Source organism: Quercus lobata, unplaced genomic scaffold (assembly GCF_001633185.2).
Source record: "Quercus lobata isolate SW786 unplaced genomic scaffold, ValleyOak3.0 Primary Assembly Scq3eQI_185, whole genome shotgun sequence".
NCBI classification, from domain to species: domain Eukaryota; kingdom Viridiplantae; phylum Streptophyta; class Magnoliopsida; order Fagales; family Fagaceae; genus Quercus; species Quercus lobata.
Window position 1 is genome coordinate 1 of NW_022154818.1, and position 14498 is coordinate 14498.

At 32.1% G+C, this 14498-nt stretch overlaps 1 protein-coding gene across 2 annotated transcripts; it reads right to left on the reverse strand.

The window, feature by feature from the left end:
• Window positions 1–457: 457 nt before the first annotated feature.
• On the reverse strand, window positions 458–12662 carry LOC115973444 (phototropin-1-like). Of its 2 annotated transcripts, none has more exons than XM_031093707.1 (13): window positions 12399–12662; window positions 10054–10785; window positions 8504–8686; window positions 5929–6020; window positions 2884–3166; window positions 2536–2752; window positions 2329–2399; window positions 2027–2133; window positions 1868–1917; window positions 1677–1781; window positions 1313–1372; window positions 1144–1233; window positions 458–592 (listed from the first exon to the last, which is right to left on the reverse strand). In XM_031093707.1, the coding sequence occupies exons 2-13, from the start codon at window positions 10779–10781 to the stop codon at window positions 473–475; spliced, it is 2106 nt and encodes a 701-aa protein (XP_030949567.1). In that variant the 5' UTR covers window positions 10782–10785; window positions 12399–12662; the 3' UTR covers window positions 458–472. The 2 variants fall into 2 exon arrangements, with proteins under 2 accessions (XP_030949567.1, XP_030949566.1); XM_031093706.1 differs by lacking the exon at window positions 12399–12662 and adding an exon at window positions 11926–12025.
• Window positions 12663–14498: the final 1836 nt, after the last annotated feature.

Below are 14498 nucleotides of genomic sequence, written 5' to 3' on the forward strand. Positions count from 1 at the left end.
TTACCAAGCAATTTTGAGTTCAGCTTACATTTTCAGCAAAATTAGAAAAAATTTCATCCTCCTAATATCTTTAGGTAGCAGATAATTAACTCAAACTACTTAGATTTAGTTACTGAAACCAGCCAATTATACTCGCAACTTATAGCGTATAGCAACACCAGTTATGAACATCCACTAAATTGCCAGTAGTTGTTTCGTGGTCGAAACAGTTGAGGTGATACTACTGACAGTGCTTTGAAGTGAGAGTAAGATTTGATCTCATTCTAATAGCACAGTAAGTGCGGGTTAAGTCAAAGAACAATTCTGAATCAGAAATAAGTCAAGAAGTCAATATTGTGGTCTCATGGGGGTTTATATATATCTTACTATTCTATGGCTTGTTGTAACTTGTAACAGTATACAGTCATACTAATTATAAGTCTTCAGGCATTAATATTCTATGACTCATATTATATATATACCAAGATTATTATTACTGCAAAACTAAGGGGGAGAATGGAAAAAGAGGATCAAACCTCCCAGTATCACCACATCCCAAGGGTTTTATTGGCTGAAAATGTTTCAATCCTATCTGCTCTCCACTATCTAGAATCTGCAAAATAAGGGTTATGTAAGCAACTATAAAAAAAATATGCACGATATTCAAGAAAAGAGATGAACAGAAATTGAAATACTTAAGACAACAAGGAATGCAGAAAAAATTATCGCACATTCTTATCTTGTTAATCAACTGACTGCAAAGTGCAGATTGTGTGAAGTAAAATGTGCTGAATGTGATGCATGCATGTACCTATAAATTACAAACGTTTCTAGCAAAATGATAGCATGCAGAATCAAACAGAAAATGTAGAAAATTTAAAGTATAGCTTCTAAATTTATAATTTATGGAGACAAGGGAGAACATATATTCCAGATGAATTGTAGCATGTGCTATAAAGTGAAAAAATAAATAAAAGGAAAAGAAAAAAAAAATTTGAGAAGCAGTGACTTGGTACTTTGTACTTTCTCAATTTCATTAGTTTGTGCCCTATATTTGTTAACACTAATGCTGAATTATTTTGAAGAAGTAAAAAAAATAAAATAAAAAAACTTTATAACTTTGCCATTATAAGATCAAATGACTCTATTTACAGGGATAAATACCTTTTGGATAGCACTCCAAGAGGTGGTGCCCTTCCTATGAGGTTTTGGATGAACTACCTTGGAATGGTTAATCCATAAATCTTCTGGTTTCTGCAGATAGCAAGATCCGTTCTCATAATTGTGCACCCAAAAGCTTTTCAGAACATGTGGTTTAAGTTTAGGGCATTACCAAATTGGCATCTGGAAGTTCTCTCACTGCCTCGTTAACATTTTCTGCAGTTGATATGACCTGAGGGTGGACGTCAAATATATTTGTTACAGCAAACCAACCAATTTCCAATAATTAGTAATTGACACTATATACAACGTGCATATTTGGCCATAAAAGAAATGTGAATCTCCATTCTTCCAAACAAAAGAAACAATATTAATAAACTAATATTCTGTATGCAGAAAACTTTCATATTCAATGCTAAAATATTAGACCTCTAAATTGACATTTATATAAGCTTGACACCTGAAAAAAATTCAAAAACATAGGAAAGAAATAATAATTTAAAAAAAAAAAAAAAGCATGTGAACAGAATAGTGACCAGTTTTTCACTCTCTTTTGCAGTGTCTTCCGGGATACAGTTGCCAAGTGGCTCAACATGCTGACTACCATCTAGTTGTACCCCAATAAAGTATTGTACTTCTCCCTGTTTAACAAGTACAGATTCCAATAAAAATTTGTCTCATAGACATCACATTATGCCTTGTGAAGAATATTTGAGGTTGTATGTACCTTTTGGTCACGCATAGGTTGCAAATGAAACAAGTTCCAGAACTTTTTACCTGAATTGAGAGCGAAGGTGCTTATTAAGGAGGGGATAAAAGTTATTTAAGACAGTATTTCACATAAGGATTGTATATAGAGTATATAAATTGCAAAAATTTAGCACACCAGTCTTCGTGTAGTTAATGAGCTGGACAGTGACTTCTGTTTGGTTGTCTATGGCCTCTCTAATTTTCCTCACAGTTGCAGGATCAGTTTCAGGTCCTTGCAGAAACCTGTAAAATCCAAACAAAATATATATGCATGTGGAATCTTCTTCGATTAAGAAAATGCAGTAAAGTGAAGAGTAACGCTCCCTATTATTCCATTTTTAGAGTACGGTATTGGTACTGCTGAATAGATAATAATTTTTTTTTTTTTTTTCATTTTCATATTTTGAAAACATAACATTAAACAGTTTTGTGGCGCACCTGCAATTTCTTCCCAGGATTTCTTCACGACTATATTCTGTAAGCTCTAGGAAGCTATCAGATGCAAAAATCTGAAGTTTTGAAAAATAAGAAACACTAAACGTTTTAAATCTTCATCTCCAATGTGCAAAATGAAATCCAAACAACATTATTAACAATAACGTAGTTGGAGCAAAAAAAGAGATGACTTTTAATTAGGATTCTCACAATGGGATTATCAGGCAGCCTTGGATCAGTAATGACAAAGTTTTTCTCTATACGTTCGAGTGTAGTAGCAAGATCAATTCCCTTTCTCATCTCCTTCTTTCTGGTGTTGTCATCAACACTGTCACGACTCTCATCATCATCTTCATCACTCCAATCATCATGCTCAGCAAACTCAGAGTCAAAGATATCACTGTCGGGTTGGCTTTTCTTAATTTTCCTGAATAATGGATAGAAGGCCAACATGAAAAAGAGCTCACAAGATATACAAAGGCAGTGATAAAAATGTGTAAGTTAAATATGAGAACACAATTTGCAAGTATAGTAGTCATTCATAACAAGAGATTATACCCCATTAAAGAACGGCGACCAGATTTTTTCTCTTTCTTTTCAGGCAACTCACTGATACGCTGCATTGAAATTCTTGGACCACCCCCGAGTGAGTTCCTTCTAGGTGGAGCAAAACTCTCTGAATTTCTCCTTGCTATAACTTCAACTCTCTCCTCTCCCTCTTCCCTGCCACCTCCCGATTTTCGGAAGATGGGACGATTTGCTGACTCACTGAGTGCACGAGGTCTCTTCACCGCCTGCACAAGCTCAGTTACTGAACTAGTAGCTCTTTCTTTCTGACGAGCTGCAACAAACAGCATATTAGAGTATTCAATCAAGTCTAAAATCGTTGTACTTATTTTTTTTAGAAGCATATCTTGAACAACCATGAAAAACTTATTACATCTTGAAACAAAACTGTCAAAATTATTATACCTTAGGAAGTATCATTACATTATGCCTTCCTTTTTACCCTTCTTAGTCCTCTCATATTATGCCAATACTGGCAATCTTAAAATGCTTGTAGTATCTCATATTCTAATGAAAATGCTACTATTTCTTTGATGGTAATAAATCAATGCACAAACATTGAGCAATATAAAACAATAACAAGTTTGTTAACAGTTTGGTTGATCTCTACAATCAAACTGTTGCTTATTTCTTGGGCTACTGCTGGCTTACATATTAGGAAACCAAGTTAGAAAATTGTTCTTGAAGTCACACTAATGCCATGTTTGTGGAGAAATCAAGGAAAACCAGTTGAGCAAATAAAATCTGTAGTTTTTCAGAATAGTTGAAGTTAGCTTGTGCTTTCATTTTGGGGGCTGCTTGTGGCCTTGTGTCCCATTTATCATATTCATGATTACAAACTCAAATGGATCCCTCCATTTCCCAAGATTCCATTTTTTAATTGAAACAAATGGAGTATTACACATCATGAGAGATCTCAAAATTCCAGTCATCAAGATTTAATCTCAGTTTAATCAAGTTTTTCTAGACTTGATTAACTGATTTCATTCAGTTCAGTATCTTTAAAAAAAAAAAAAAATGGTTGCTGTACGTAGTTCAGTCTTTAGTTTACACTAATTCTTGAGCTATAATAACCAACAGAGTTGTTGCATTATCTAACCATCTCTAGACTTATATATGGCCAGCCTTTTATTACAAAATGACTCATTAGACAAATGTGTGCTACTTTTCAACGATCTATCAAAATAAGCATTATGTATATGGTAATTGATAATCCGAACCAAAACATTTTTTCTCTTGCAAGGTTATCGTCCATGGACTTTGTCATGAGTATCAATTTGGTAATTTAACTTTAAATTTGAAAAATTAACCTCCTAAACATTACATTTGTACAAATCAAACATTCTTTCATGGTCAAGTGATTTGAAACTAACTAAAACCTAATGTTGCAAAACCATTTTCACATAAAGTGATTAAATTCTTAAAATTTAATGAAAATATTAATAATAAAAAAATGATTTATCACAATCCTAAAAACTAGGTGGTTGATTGTTCAATTAAAAGTCCAATAAACAAATTGACATTCATACCAAAATCAAAGGTGATATTTATAATTTTTTTTTCTTTTTTTGTACAAACTAAATTATGATCATGCAATGCATGACTTAATCAATAATCATTATAACAACTAAAAAAATCAATATTATAATTTCTTTTAATTTATTGACTAATGCATATAGTGTAAATCTAAGTTTTTATAGTATATATATGATAGATTAAAAATAAGTTAAATAAATAATTAATCCACTTTTAGATATCATAAAATTTTTTATAATTGAGTTTTAACTAGATTAGCATTTTAATTGTTTTTTAATTTTGGCAATAGAGTTTCACTTAAAATGACTATTTTAATTATTTTAATGTACTTATAATTGGTCACATGGCAACATTATGTCTACAACTTGTAATGCATGTAGTGAGTCGCATAGTGTAAACATCACATGATGTTTACACCCAAAATTTATTACTAAAACAAAAAATTATGGTAGATTATGAAACTAATAAAATTATCTTAATTAAATTTCTAAAAATCTTGGTAATAGAATTTTAATCGGATTAGTACTTTATAAACTTTTTGAAACTTTAGCAATAAAGTTTGAGCATGTAAATTATTTTAATATATTTATATAATTTCACAACTCTTATATGATATACCAAATGTGTAATAAAACCATGGAAGTTTTTGTTTTTGTTTGGTATTTAGATATTTTTTAGTCACTACTTATGTGAGTTTAATTTTAAAACATCTATCAATTTAGGTTTAATTTGAAAAAAAAAAAAAAAAAACTCAAATAATAGGGGAATTATGTAATTAATTTATCAAAGTTTTTAATAAAATGTCATCATTTTTTTAGAATAATAATAATAAATTTTAGTCATTTAACACAGAGAAAAATAGACATTTCTCCATTTGTTTTGAAGTAAAATATTTTTCGGAAAATATTTTCACATTTTTAGATGTTTGATGGCATGTAAAATGTGGTTAACTTTGTAAAATATTTTCCGTGGACCTAAAATCCTTTATAAGAATTTTGTACAATATTTTATCACATTTTTAAAGATAAAACATTTTACAATTTTCTTATAAAACATGTTTTGTAAAATGTGGATAAGCTATTGATTTTTTTTTGGGAAAAAATTTACTTATCATATCAAATACTTGAAAATATCTTACATATAAAATATTTTACGTTTGAAAATATTTTATTTCAAAACAAATAGTGAGTAAATATCAATATAGGTTTTAAGTTTTATTATATTTTATTTCAAAACAAATAGAGAGTAAATATCAATATAGGTTTTTTTTTTTTAGTGGGATCAATTTAGGTTTTAAGTTTTAACTTTTATTATATGGAATATAATGTAGCTTTTAATGATTTCTTAGATTTCATTAGACTAAGTGCCCCATTTTCCAACACTAAATTATGAGCTCAAATTAATTATAAGAAAGAAAGACTGCATGTATTGTTTTTTTCTGACTATAAGAAAGAAAGAAAGAAAGAGTAATGTAGAATAGGAATAGGACAGGTGCAGTACCATCATATCGAATCAATGACTCGGGCAATCCATTGGGACGCAACATCTTATCCTTGGCCCCTTCTGTATGCTTACTCACCTCCACTTGCATTCTGCCAAATCAGCAAACAAAAACAAAAACAAAGATAAGCATCTCAAAGCTTTATTACATAGAATTCTCTGTCCAATATTCCATCACCGCCGATCAAAGATTGGACGGTACTAGTAATAAGTGAAACGACCATCAAGCCAGGTACTCTAAAATAGGGCCACATTTGAAAATATTCAGCACAAACAAAGCATTGAATCTTGCAAATGGACAGTGACATAGAATGGCCCAGTTGGCCAAAAAAGTCGTCCTCAATTATCGGGGTTGTGAGTGACATCTCTAACATTCATGGGACAAGTTGCCACTCCCCCATTTTTCTTAGGTCTAGTCAGTTCTCATGTGCTATGTTTCTGAAACAAATGCAGCAAAGTTAGTATGATGCTTTATTACTAGCACCATTTATCAATCATGCTAATCTTTGTCTGTAGATTTTCTGTCCAGCAATCTTTGTTGTCCAACCCTTTGGTGGTTTTCCCTCCACAGCTAGCCCACAGGTTTCTTTCATTTTGTTGATACACACAAAATCTATAGCCACGAAAATTTTCGCATAATGTTTCACTCTCACTTTGCTGTGTATTGTGAGTTGGTATTACCATGCATCGGATGTATATATCCCTCTTCTCACATGGGTGCATGGTATATTTTCTCATATATGATAGTGGGCGCATGAGGTGAATTATAAGGGTGTATGTGGATTTATTAATTAATAAATAAAAAAATTCGGTGCATATAGCAAGGCTTTATGAATATAAGTCTTATCATTAAAATATTAGTGATTTAGAGGGACAAAGAAAAGAAATATGAGTAGTTTCACAGCTAAAGATGTCCAAGTCCAACTCCTTGAAATCCAAAAATAAAATGTTACTAGCCATTTTATAAATTGCATTAATTTTGGGAGACAATTCCAACTCATTGTCACTAAGTAATATCACTTTTATTATACATTAATTGTAAAAGAGACTATATCATATCACTTATTTCAAAAGTATAGATGGATTAAAAAGAGAAGTAACGTTAAGAACCAACTTTATTAACAATTTATTAAATTGATAAATTGTGATTGAATTAATTAACGACAATTTCATATGGGTTTATACGCCCCATGGTGATCCCTTTTTTTTTATTCATCAATAACCATATATTACCTAAGTGGTTGTGAAAAAAATTTAAAAAAATTTGTGGCAGTGAACTGATTGTATGAATATTTGTGGAAGTGACAATTCTAGCCAACAAGGAGGACGTGGCCGCCATGTTGCCCGGAAAAAGAAAATTCTTTTTTCAGTTTTTTAATCACTGAGGAAAAAATCTAACCAAATTTGAACTGACAGTCTAACTGGAAGCCAGAGAGAAAGAACTAACAGTCTGACTCAGTAACACTAAACAACCCCACGCAAAAGGAAAAAAAGTAAACCTTTTAAACTTTTTTTATATTTTCTTTTTATTAACTTCTCTTCTATTTTCTTTTTATTAGATGTAAATTTTAAAATTTTAACATTAGGTTGCATATTTTTATTATGACAAAATTTAGGTTACAACTTTACTCAATATTTTTTTATTAGAAGTGAATTTTGACAAATCCACCATTGAATTACATCTTCTTTTTATATCTTTCATGCTTCCAAAATTTCTAAAAAAATTAAAGATTAATAACTATATCATCAATAAATTATTTAAATTGCAAGTTTTTGTAGTTTACAGTTTTGCATAAAATATAAAATTATAGATCATATAGTATATAATATCCGATAGACACAAAATTTGGTATGTGTATTAAGAGCATAAAAAACATAAAATTTAATAGTTAAATTTTCAAAATATGTAGTAATTTATTTTATTGAATAAGGTTGTAGCCTAAATCTATAACTAATTTTGTATCTAAACTTTATCATTCTTATTATATCTTTTATGCTTGCAAAATTTTAAAAAAATTAAAAATCAATAGCTATATCATTAATCAATTGTTTAAATTTTAAGTTTTTGTGTTATAAAATTATGCATAAAAAATATGTTTATTGCTTAAATAGTAAATAACGTCCGACTTAAACAAAATTTGACATGTGAGTTAACTGTTAAGAACATAAAGAATATACAATCCAATTATTAGATTTTCAAAATTCACATATGTATAAGAGTAATTTGAAGTGTACATTGGAGAGAAACATTGTCTCATGCAAAATGTCAAGACTAATAACTCCCTCTTTTATCCATTAGTATTTTATTACGTTAATTATTGTTGTATGTCGTAAGCATTGAGTTACACGCTAACATAGTGATGTAATTTTACATGGCATTTTACCTTCTTATTTTTTTAATTCAATAGTTACACCAGAGTGTGTGAATTTAAATCATAAATATTTTAAATACACTGGGAGATGTAAAGCTACAAGATGGCAAACCAATGCTACTATGGTAAAGAGATAGAGCAAAAACAATAAGAAAAAAACAAAAAGAGAGAGTAAAAACAATAAGAAAGGAAAAGAAACTGACCCGATAAATTTAAGGACTTTGCCAGTATCGTCCTTGATGGGTGAAATGGTGAGTAAATTCCAAAAGGGAGTGCCATCCTTCTTGTAATTGAGCAATCTTCCACAGTAACTTGACCCTCTCTGCAACGCTTCCCTTATCTTAGCTACATCCTCTGGGTCCGTATCTGCACCCTGTAAAAACCGGCTGGACCACCCAATTTTGTGTCATTAACACCCTTTTCTACTACCGTTCTAACAGTAAATTACATAACCCAGAATGTTTGGTAGCCTCGAAATCGAATATAGTGGTTGGTATGTACTATCCGTTATGATTATTAATTGGATTTTAGTAAGGTATGCTCTTAGTATGCTATATTAAAAAACTTTTTATGAAAAAAGGAAAAATAATTTACTATTTTAACAGTTTTTTCAATTCTTCATAAAAATTTTTATAAAATGGATGGTTAATGTATGCTTTAAAAACAATGACATACATCAACCGAACTCTTATTAATTTGGTCTACACTTGTATAAATTTAGTATCTTAGTTGGTTTTTTTTATAGAAAGTATTTAGTCTCTTAGTTGTTTTTTTTTTTTTTTTTTAAATAGAAAAATAAATATTGTACCATTAACATTTCCATTGGAAATATCAAAATTCAGTTAGGTTCCCAGTTTTTGAAATCAAAATCATTATGAAAAAAAAAAACAAAAAAACAAAAAAAAAAATTCTAAAATCAAGTCAAGGTCGTTCTTGTTCATGAGTTTCCTTTCTATCTAAATTTTAACAAAATTAATAGCTGAAATTAACTTGATTTCGAAAATTTTACTCTTTTCACAATATCCCTTTAATGTATATTCCATTTACTAATTTATTAAAATATTAATGAAAGTGACATTTAAGGATGTAATTGACTTAACTTTAAAAGTTGAGAGACTATATATTAAAACAATATTAATACTTGGTCGGTGGGAGAATAAATTGACACAAATAATACTTGAGGATCCGGATTGAACTCTACCCCCATAGTTAGACTACCAAGTTATTAATATTTAGTCAAGCAGTTAATTGCAAGTATATTAATTTCAGTGTTTTGTTTCTATTTATGAGAGAATATATAGTAAATATCAAAACACTGTGAAACTACATATTTATAATTATAATAAAAAAATAATTCTTAACCAAAGTTTAAAACAAAATATATAATCCTTTCAAAAAAAAAAAAAACAAAATATATAATAAAACCAATTCATTAAAAAATAATAATAAAAGGAAAATTTCATTACGATGTTTAGACTAATGTTAACCAAATTTAAGACATTTTAAAATTGATTAATTAGATCCCTAAACCCAACTTAGCCGACAAAACTTTTTAACAAGCCTAACAATATTTAAAGACTAAATTGACTTTAGAAATTAAATTAATAATTTTAAAATATCTTAGACTCTACCAGTATTAGGTCAAGTTAACGGGGTTTACCCCCAAAGAAAAAAAATAAAAAAGTGAATCAACTACGTGGTTTGTGCGAAAGCAATACTAATCAGTAATCAGCAATAGTAAGAAAAACAGTACCAATTCCTTCCTACGATCTCTTTGGAAGTGTAACCGGTCATCTTGAAGAACCCGGCACTCGCGTACATTATCGGATAATCGGGTTTGGTCGCATCCGATACAACGAAAGTTTGTTGAAAAGCCGATAGTGCATCTTTTAAGTCCTCCGAAACTCTCGGAATGAAATTGTTCCCTCTCGGATCGTCCGATAACTCGCCCGAGCTACGCACCGAGTTGTTCGAGTTTCTTCTCGAAGTACCCACCTTATTATCATTATTATTCGCCTCCTCACTCGAACTCCTCACCGACACGCCTTGTGGCTTTCCGGTCTCCGTATCGGTTTTCAGCACCAATCCCCACTCGGCTGCTCTCTGTACCGCCGCCGTATCGGTAACCGCCGGTTCGCCCGATACCGAATTGTTTTCGTCGATGAATGCAGATAAGGTTTTCTGGGTCTGCGGCGGTTGTGACGGTGGTTGTGGAGTTGGGTCCTTGAGAGCCATCCATGAAGTGATTTCTTCGGCTCTGCCAGACTTGGAGGAGGAGAGCTGGTGGTCCGGTGGTTCCGGTATGCTGCCACGTGGCTCTTTCCAGTTCTGCCACGTGGGATGGGAGCTGAAGCCAGATGGGTTGTTGTTGGTTGGCCTGGTTGTGGAGTAGGTTGAGGGATTGAACACCTCGAGCGAACGGCGTGAGTCTCTTGTTAATGGCGGTATCAGAGTCGTTGGCTTATCTGATTCTTCTTCCATCTCTCTGCAAATAGTTCATAATAATTATGATAGTTTTACTCTACTAGTAAAGAACACGAAGAAGAGATGTGGTTGTAGAATAAAACTAAAAACGCGGAAAAGGTCTATTTTACAATTAATGGTGTACAATCTTTTTATATGAATCTAATGGTGTACAATCTTTGTATATGATAGGCTAATGTCACAGGTCAGTTTTAAATGTCATGGGACTGAATACAGTTCAAAATTCATAATTAATATATTCTGAATCATGAAATAATTTATTACAGAGAGAGATATTATATACCTATCACAACATTAACATCTTGATAATTAAGGGTATATAAAAATAAAAAAATAAAAAAAAGAAGTGGGAGCTTTTGTTATTGATAGCGGTTTGAATTGAAATATCCGGGTCCAAATGGGTGTTTTATGTTAGACAGCAACTCTACATATTGATTGCATGATGGGTTTGTCTCATCTGACCCGTTTTGAAAGAATCCTAGCCAAGAGTAAAAGACGCCTATGTAAACATGTTTTTGTGGGATGTGAATGGTGGGGCATTGCTAATATGCTATGAACTGGATTGGGGACTTTGGAAAGTGATGTTTTTGGAAATGGAATGCGAAACTAATGAGCAACTAGATTAGGAAGTGAATATATAATTTCATGGGTGTTTTCGTCAGTTCATGCTTTTTTTTTTCCTTCACTTAATTAGTAAGTTGTGTTGGTTGTAGTTTGGGGACAGGAAAGAAACTCTGAGCACCTCATATACTTGAGGGTAGTTTTGTCTAGTAAGATCAGTTGGTGGATTTTCAAGTTTCAACAAAGGGGGGACAAAGGAAGAGCACAAATTTCCAGAACTTGTACCTAATGAGCTAAGACAAATATGTCTGGGTAGTTTTGTTTGCTAATTAAAGCCGTGCAAACTCAGTTCTTTGCTGCCAGGAGAATAAGAGAAAATAGAACATACTATAAACACAAAGTTTCAGATTCTTGAAAGTCGTTTGGAACATGAACACAGATTTTTTATAACTTGGATAATGATCTTTAGAGACCAAATGGTAAGAATAACTTGTCAGGAAGAAGTTTCAGAACTGAAGGGGTTGCAGCTTGAAGTTTATGACTAAAAATCAAAGGAAGTGAGAACAATATTAAGAGGTACCTGAAGCAAAGCTGAGTGATCTGCTGAAATATATCAGGGCTTGGTTTTTCACATGAACTGGAAACTTGGACTTTTTTTGACAAACAAATAAAGAAACTCAACGACAACAAGCTGATATGAAGGGTTATATACTCTTCCAAGTTTCGAAAAAGAAGTTTTCTCAAAAAAAAAAAAAAAAAAAAAAAAAAGTTTCGAAAAAGAAGAGCTAGCTATAAACTTTTAAAGAAAGCTAGTGAGAGAAGCGACGAGAAGATAATGAAAAGAAAGACTTTTTAATTGGAGAAAAGACTGAGAAAAGAAAGATTGTTAAAAAGATTTGGGCTTCCCATCCCTGTACAGCAAAAACCTCACATGGCTCTAGCACGTATTCCCATGTGCCTTCTTCAACAGACCCATCATCAATTATATGAAATTATTGAAAACAAATACAGGAAAACAAATAGTTGATTTCTTTCTCTACGTAAATCTCTTACCTCAAGTACCTGTTGTGATTTCGTTTCGTGTTTCTTTATTATACAGACTGGAAATGGATTGGCAAATAAGGAAAGGAACAAAAGAAGAAGCAGGAAGGACCAGAAGAGAATGATCTTGTCAAGCGAACCACGTTGGAAGTTGCTGGCTCTACCGACCGGTTACTCCCTAGCCAATGCTGCTTTGTGTGTCCGTGTCTCACTTAATGTTTTCGCCCAAAATCAAATCAGACAGGTGGAAAAGATAAATATAAGTTAATTGTGCATTGGTAATAAAATGAAATGACTCTCTATAGGGATTTCTATGCTTATATTGAAGGCTTGCAAAGTATGGTCACTTGCAAGCGTGTCGTGACTCGTGAGTGGACACCTAACACATGTAAAGCTGATGTTGGATGGCATTTTCTAGAGGTTTTGTGCAAAATGGATTCAGAGGGTGATTCAAAATAGTAAGTTAGGAACGGTTTGAAAGAATTTAGAAAAGTAGCATCTCGAGTTTTTAAAACTCGAGATCCATCTTAAAACTCGAGTGCTAAAGACTCGCGTTCTGGGTGGGAAAATGCCACATAAATCTCGAGTCTTTAAGACTCGAGTTTTATGCAAAAAATTTCACCTATAGTGGCGTTTTTAAGCCTTACAGTGACGTTTTAAAGCCCTATAGCGGCGTTTTCCTGCAAAAAATTTTTCTAAGTACCAGGTTTAGGGTGCCCTATAGTGGCGTTTTTAACCCCTATAGTGACGTTTTAAAGCCATATAGCGGCGTTTTTTGCAATTTATGGAAATCGAGTCTTTAAAACTCGATTTTCAGCGCAATTTTTTTTCTTCAAATCGAGACTTAAAAACTCGAGTTCCATCTGGAACTCGAGTTTTAGATACTCGAGATGTTATTTTTAAAAATTGTTTTGAAATATGACAATTAACTAAATTTTTTAATATTTATTGTTATTTTAAAAAAAAATTCGCATTTTCTACCGTACACTTTTTATTTCGCAAATCATATCCTTAATCACTTATCATTTCGACTAATTGTCTCTAGCTATCAAGATTCCAACCTTTAACCTTCAATCTCTCTCTCTCTCTCTCTCCAAAAAAAAACCTTTAGCTTGAATTAGTGAGAGGTAATTGGTGGCATTATCTCTAGAGTCACATCATAATTCACAATTGTTTAAAATGGAAAGTTGTTAGTGTTGAACAAAAGCATTTCCATTTAGTCTTTTAAAAAAGTTAGGCTATTATAGAGGGTGTTGTAGATGAAAAGAGAAGCAAAGTCCCTCACATCTGGCCAGGGATGGGTCTTTGTCCCCGCCCTTTGTCTTGCCCCATCCTCGTCCCTTAGGGTTCTGCGAAAACCTGTCTCATCCCACAAAACTTTACTTCTTATTAATTTATCCACAACTATTACAATTATTTTTAATAAAACTTGTTTTGTTAATAAAAATATACTTGAAATTACAAATAAATTTATTCCATCAAATCAAACTAATTTATAGCAAAAATTGAATAATATTATTAAAGTGTTTAACAAGACAATATCCTAACAAAAACAAAAATCTCATAATACAAAATCAATGATTCAATAGCATTTAAATTTTTTTATAATAAAGACAAAAGAAAATGTCAAAATTGGTATCTTATTTCCAACTTTCCTAGAGAGGGAAAAAAAAAGTCTGAAAAATAATAGGGTTTTAGGGTATGAAAATTTTACAATTTAACTCTTATCAATACGGGGCGGGGCGAGTTGGGTCTAAAAAGTCTAAATCCATCCCCGCCCCGCCTCATGGTGCGGGACTAAAATCTTGTCCCATCCTCGCCCCACCACCTTTACGGGTGGAGAAAACCCGCATAGGACGAAGCGGAGAGGAGCAACTTAAGCGAGGCGGGGCAAAATTGCCATCCCTACATTTGGCTATGCATTTTGCAATTTCTACAATGGTCTTCTATTAGAAGACTAGATCTTGTAAAAAAAATTAAATTGCTTCTTATTTAGTCAAAAACATTATCTCTCCTCTCTTGTTGTGGATCGTTGGCAATTTGCTTTGGTGGGATAAATCACAATGGTGTTGATACAATGGTTCTTGCCAATGCGTGGTAATTCTTGACCAC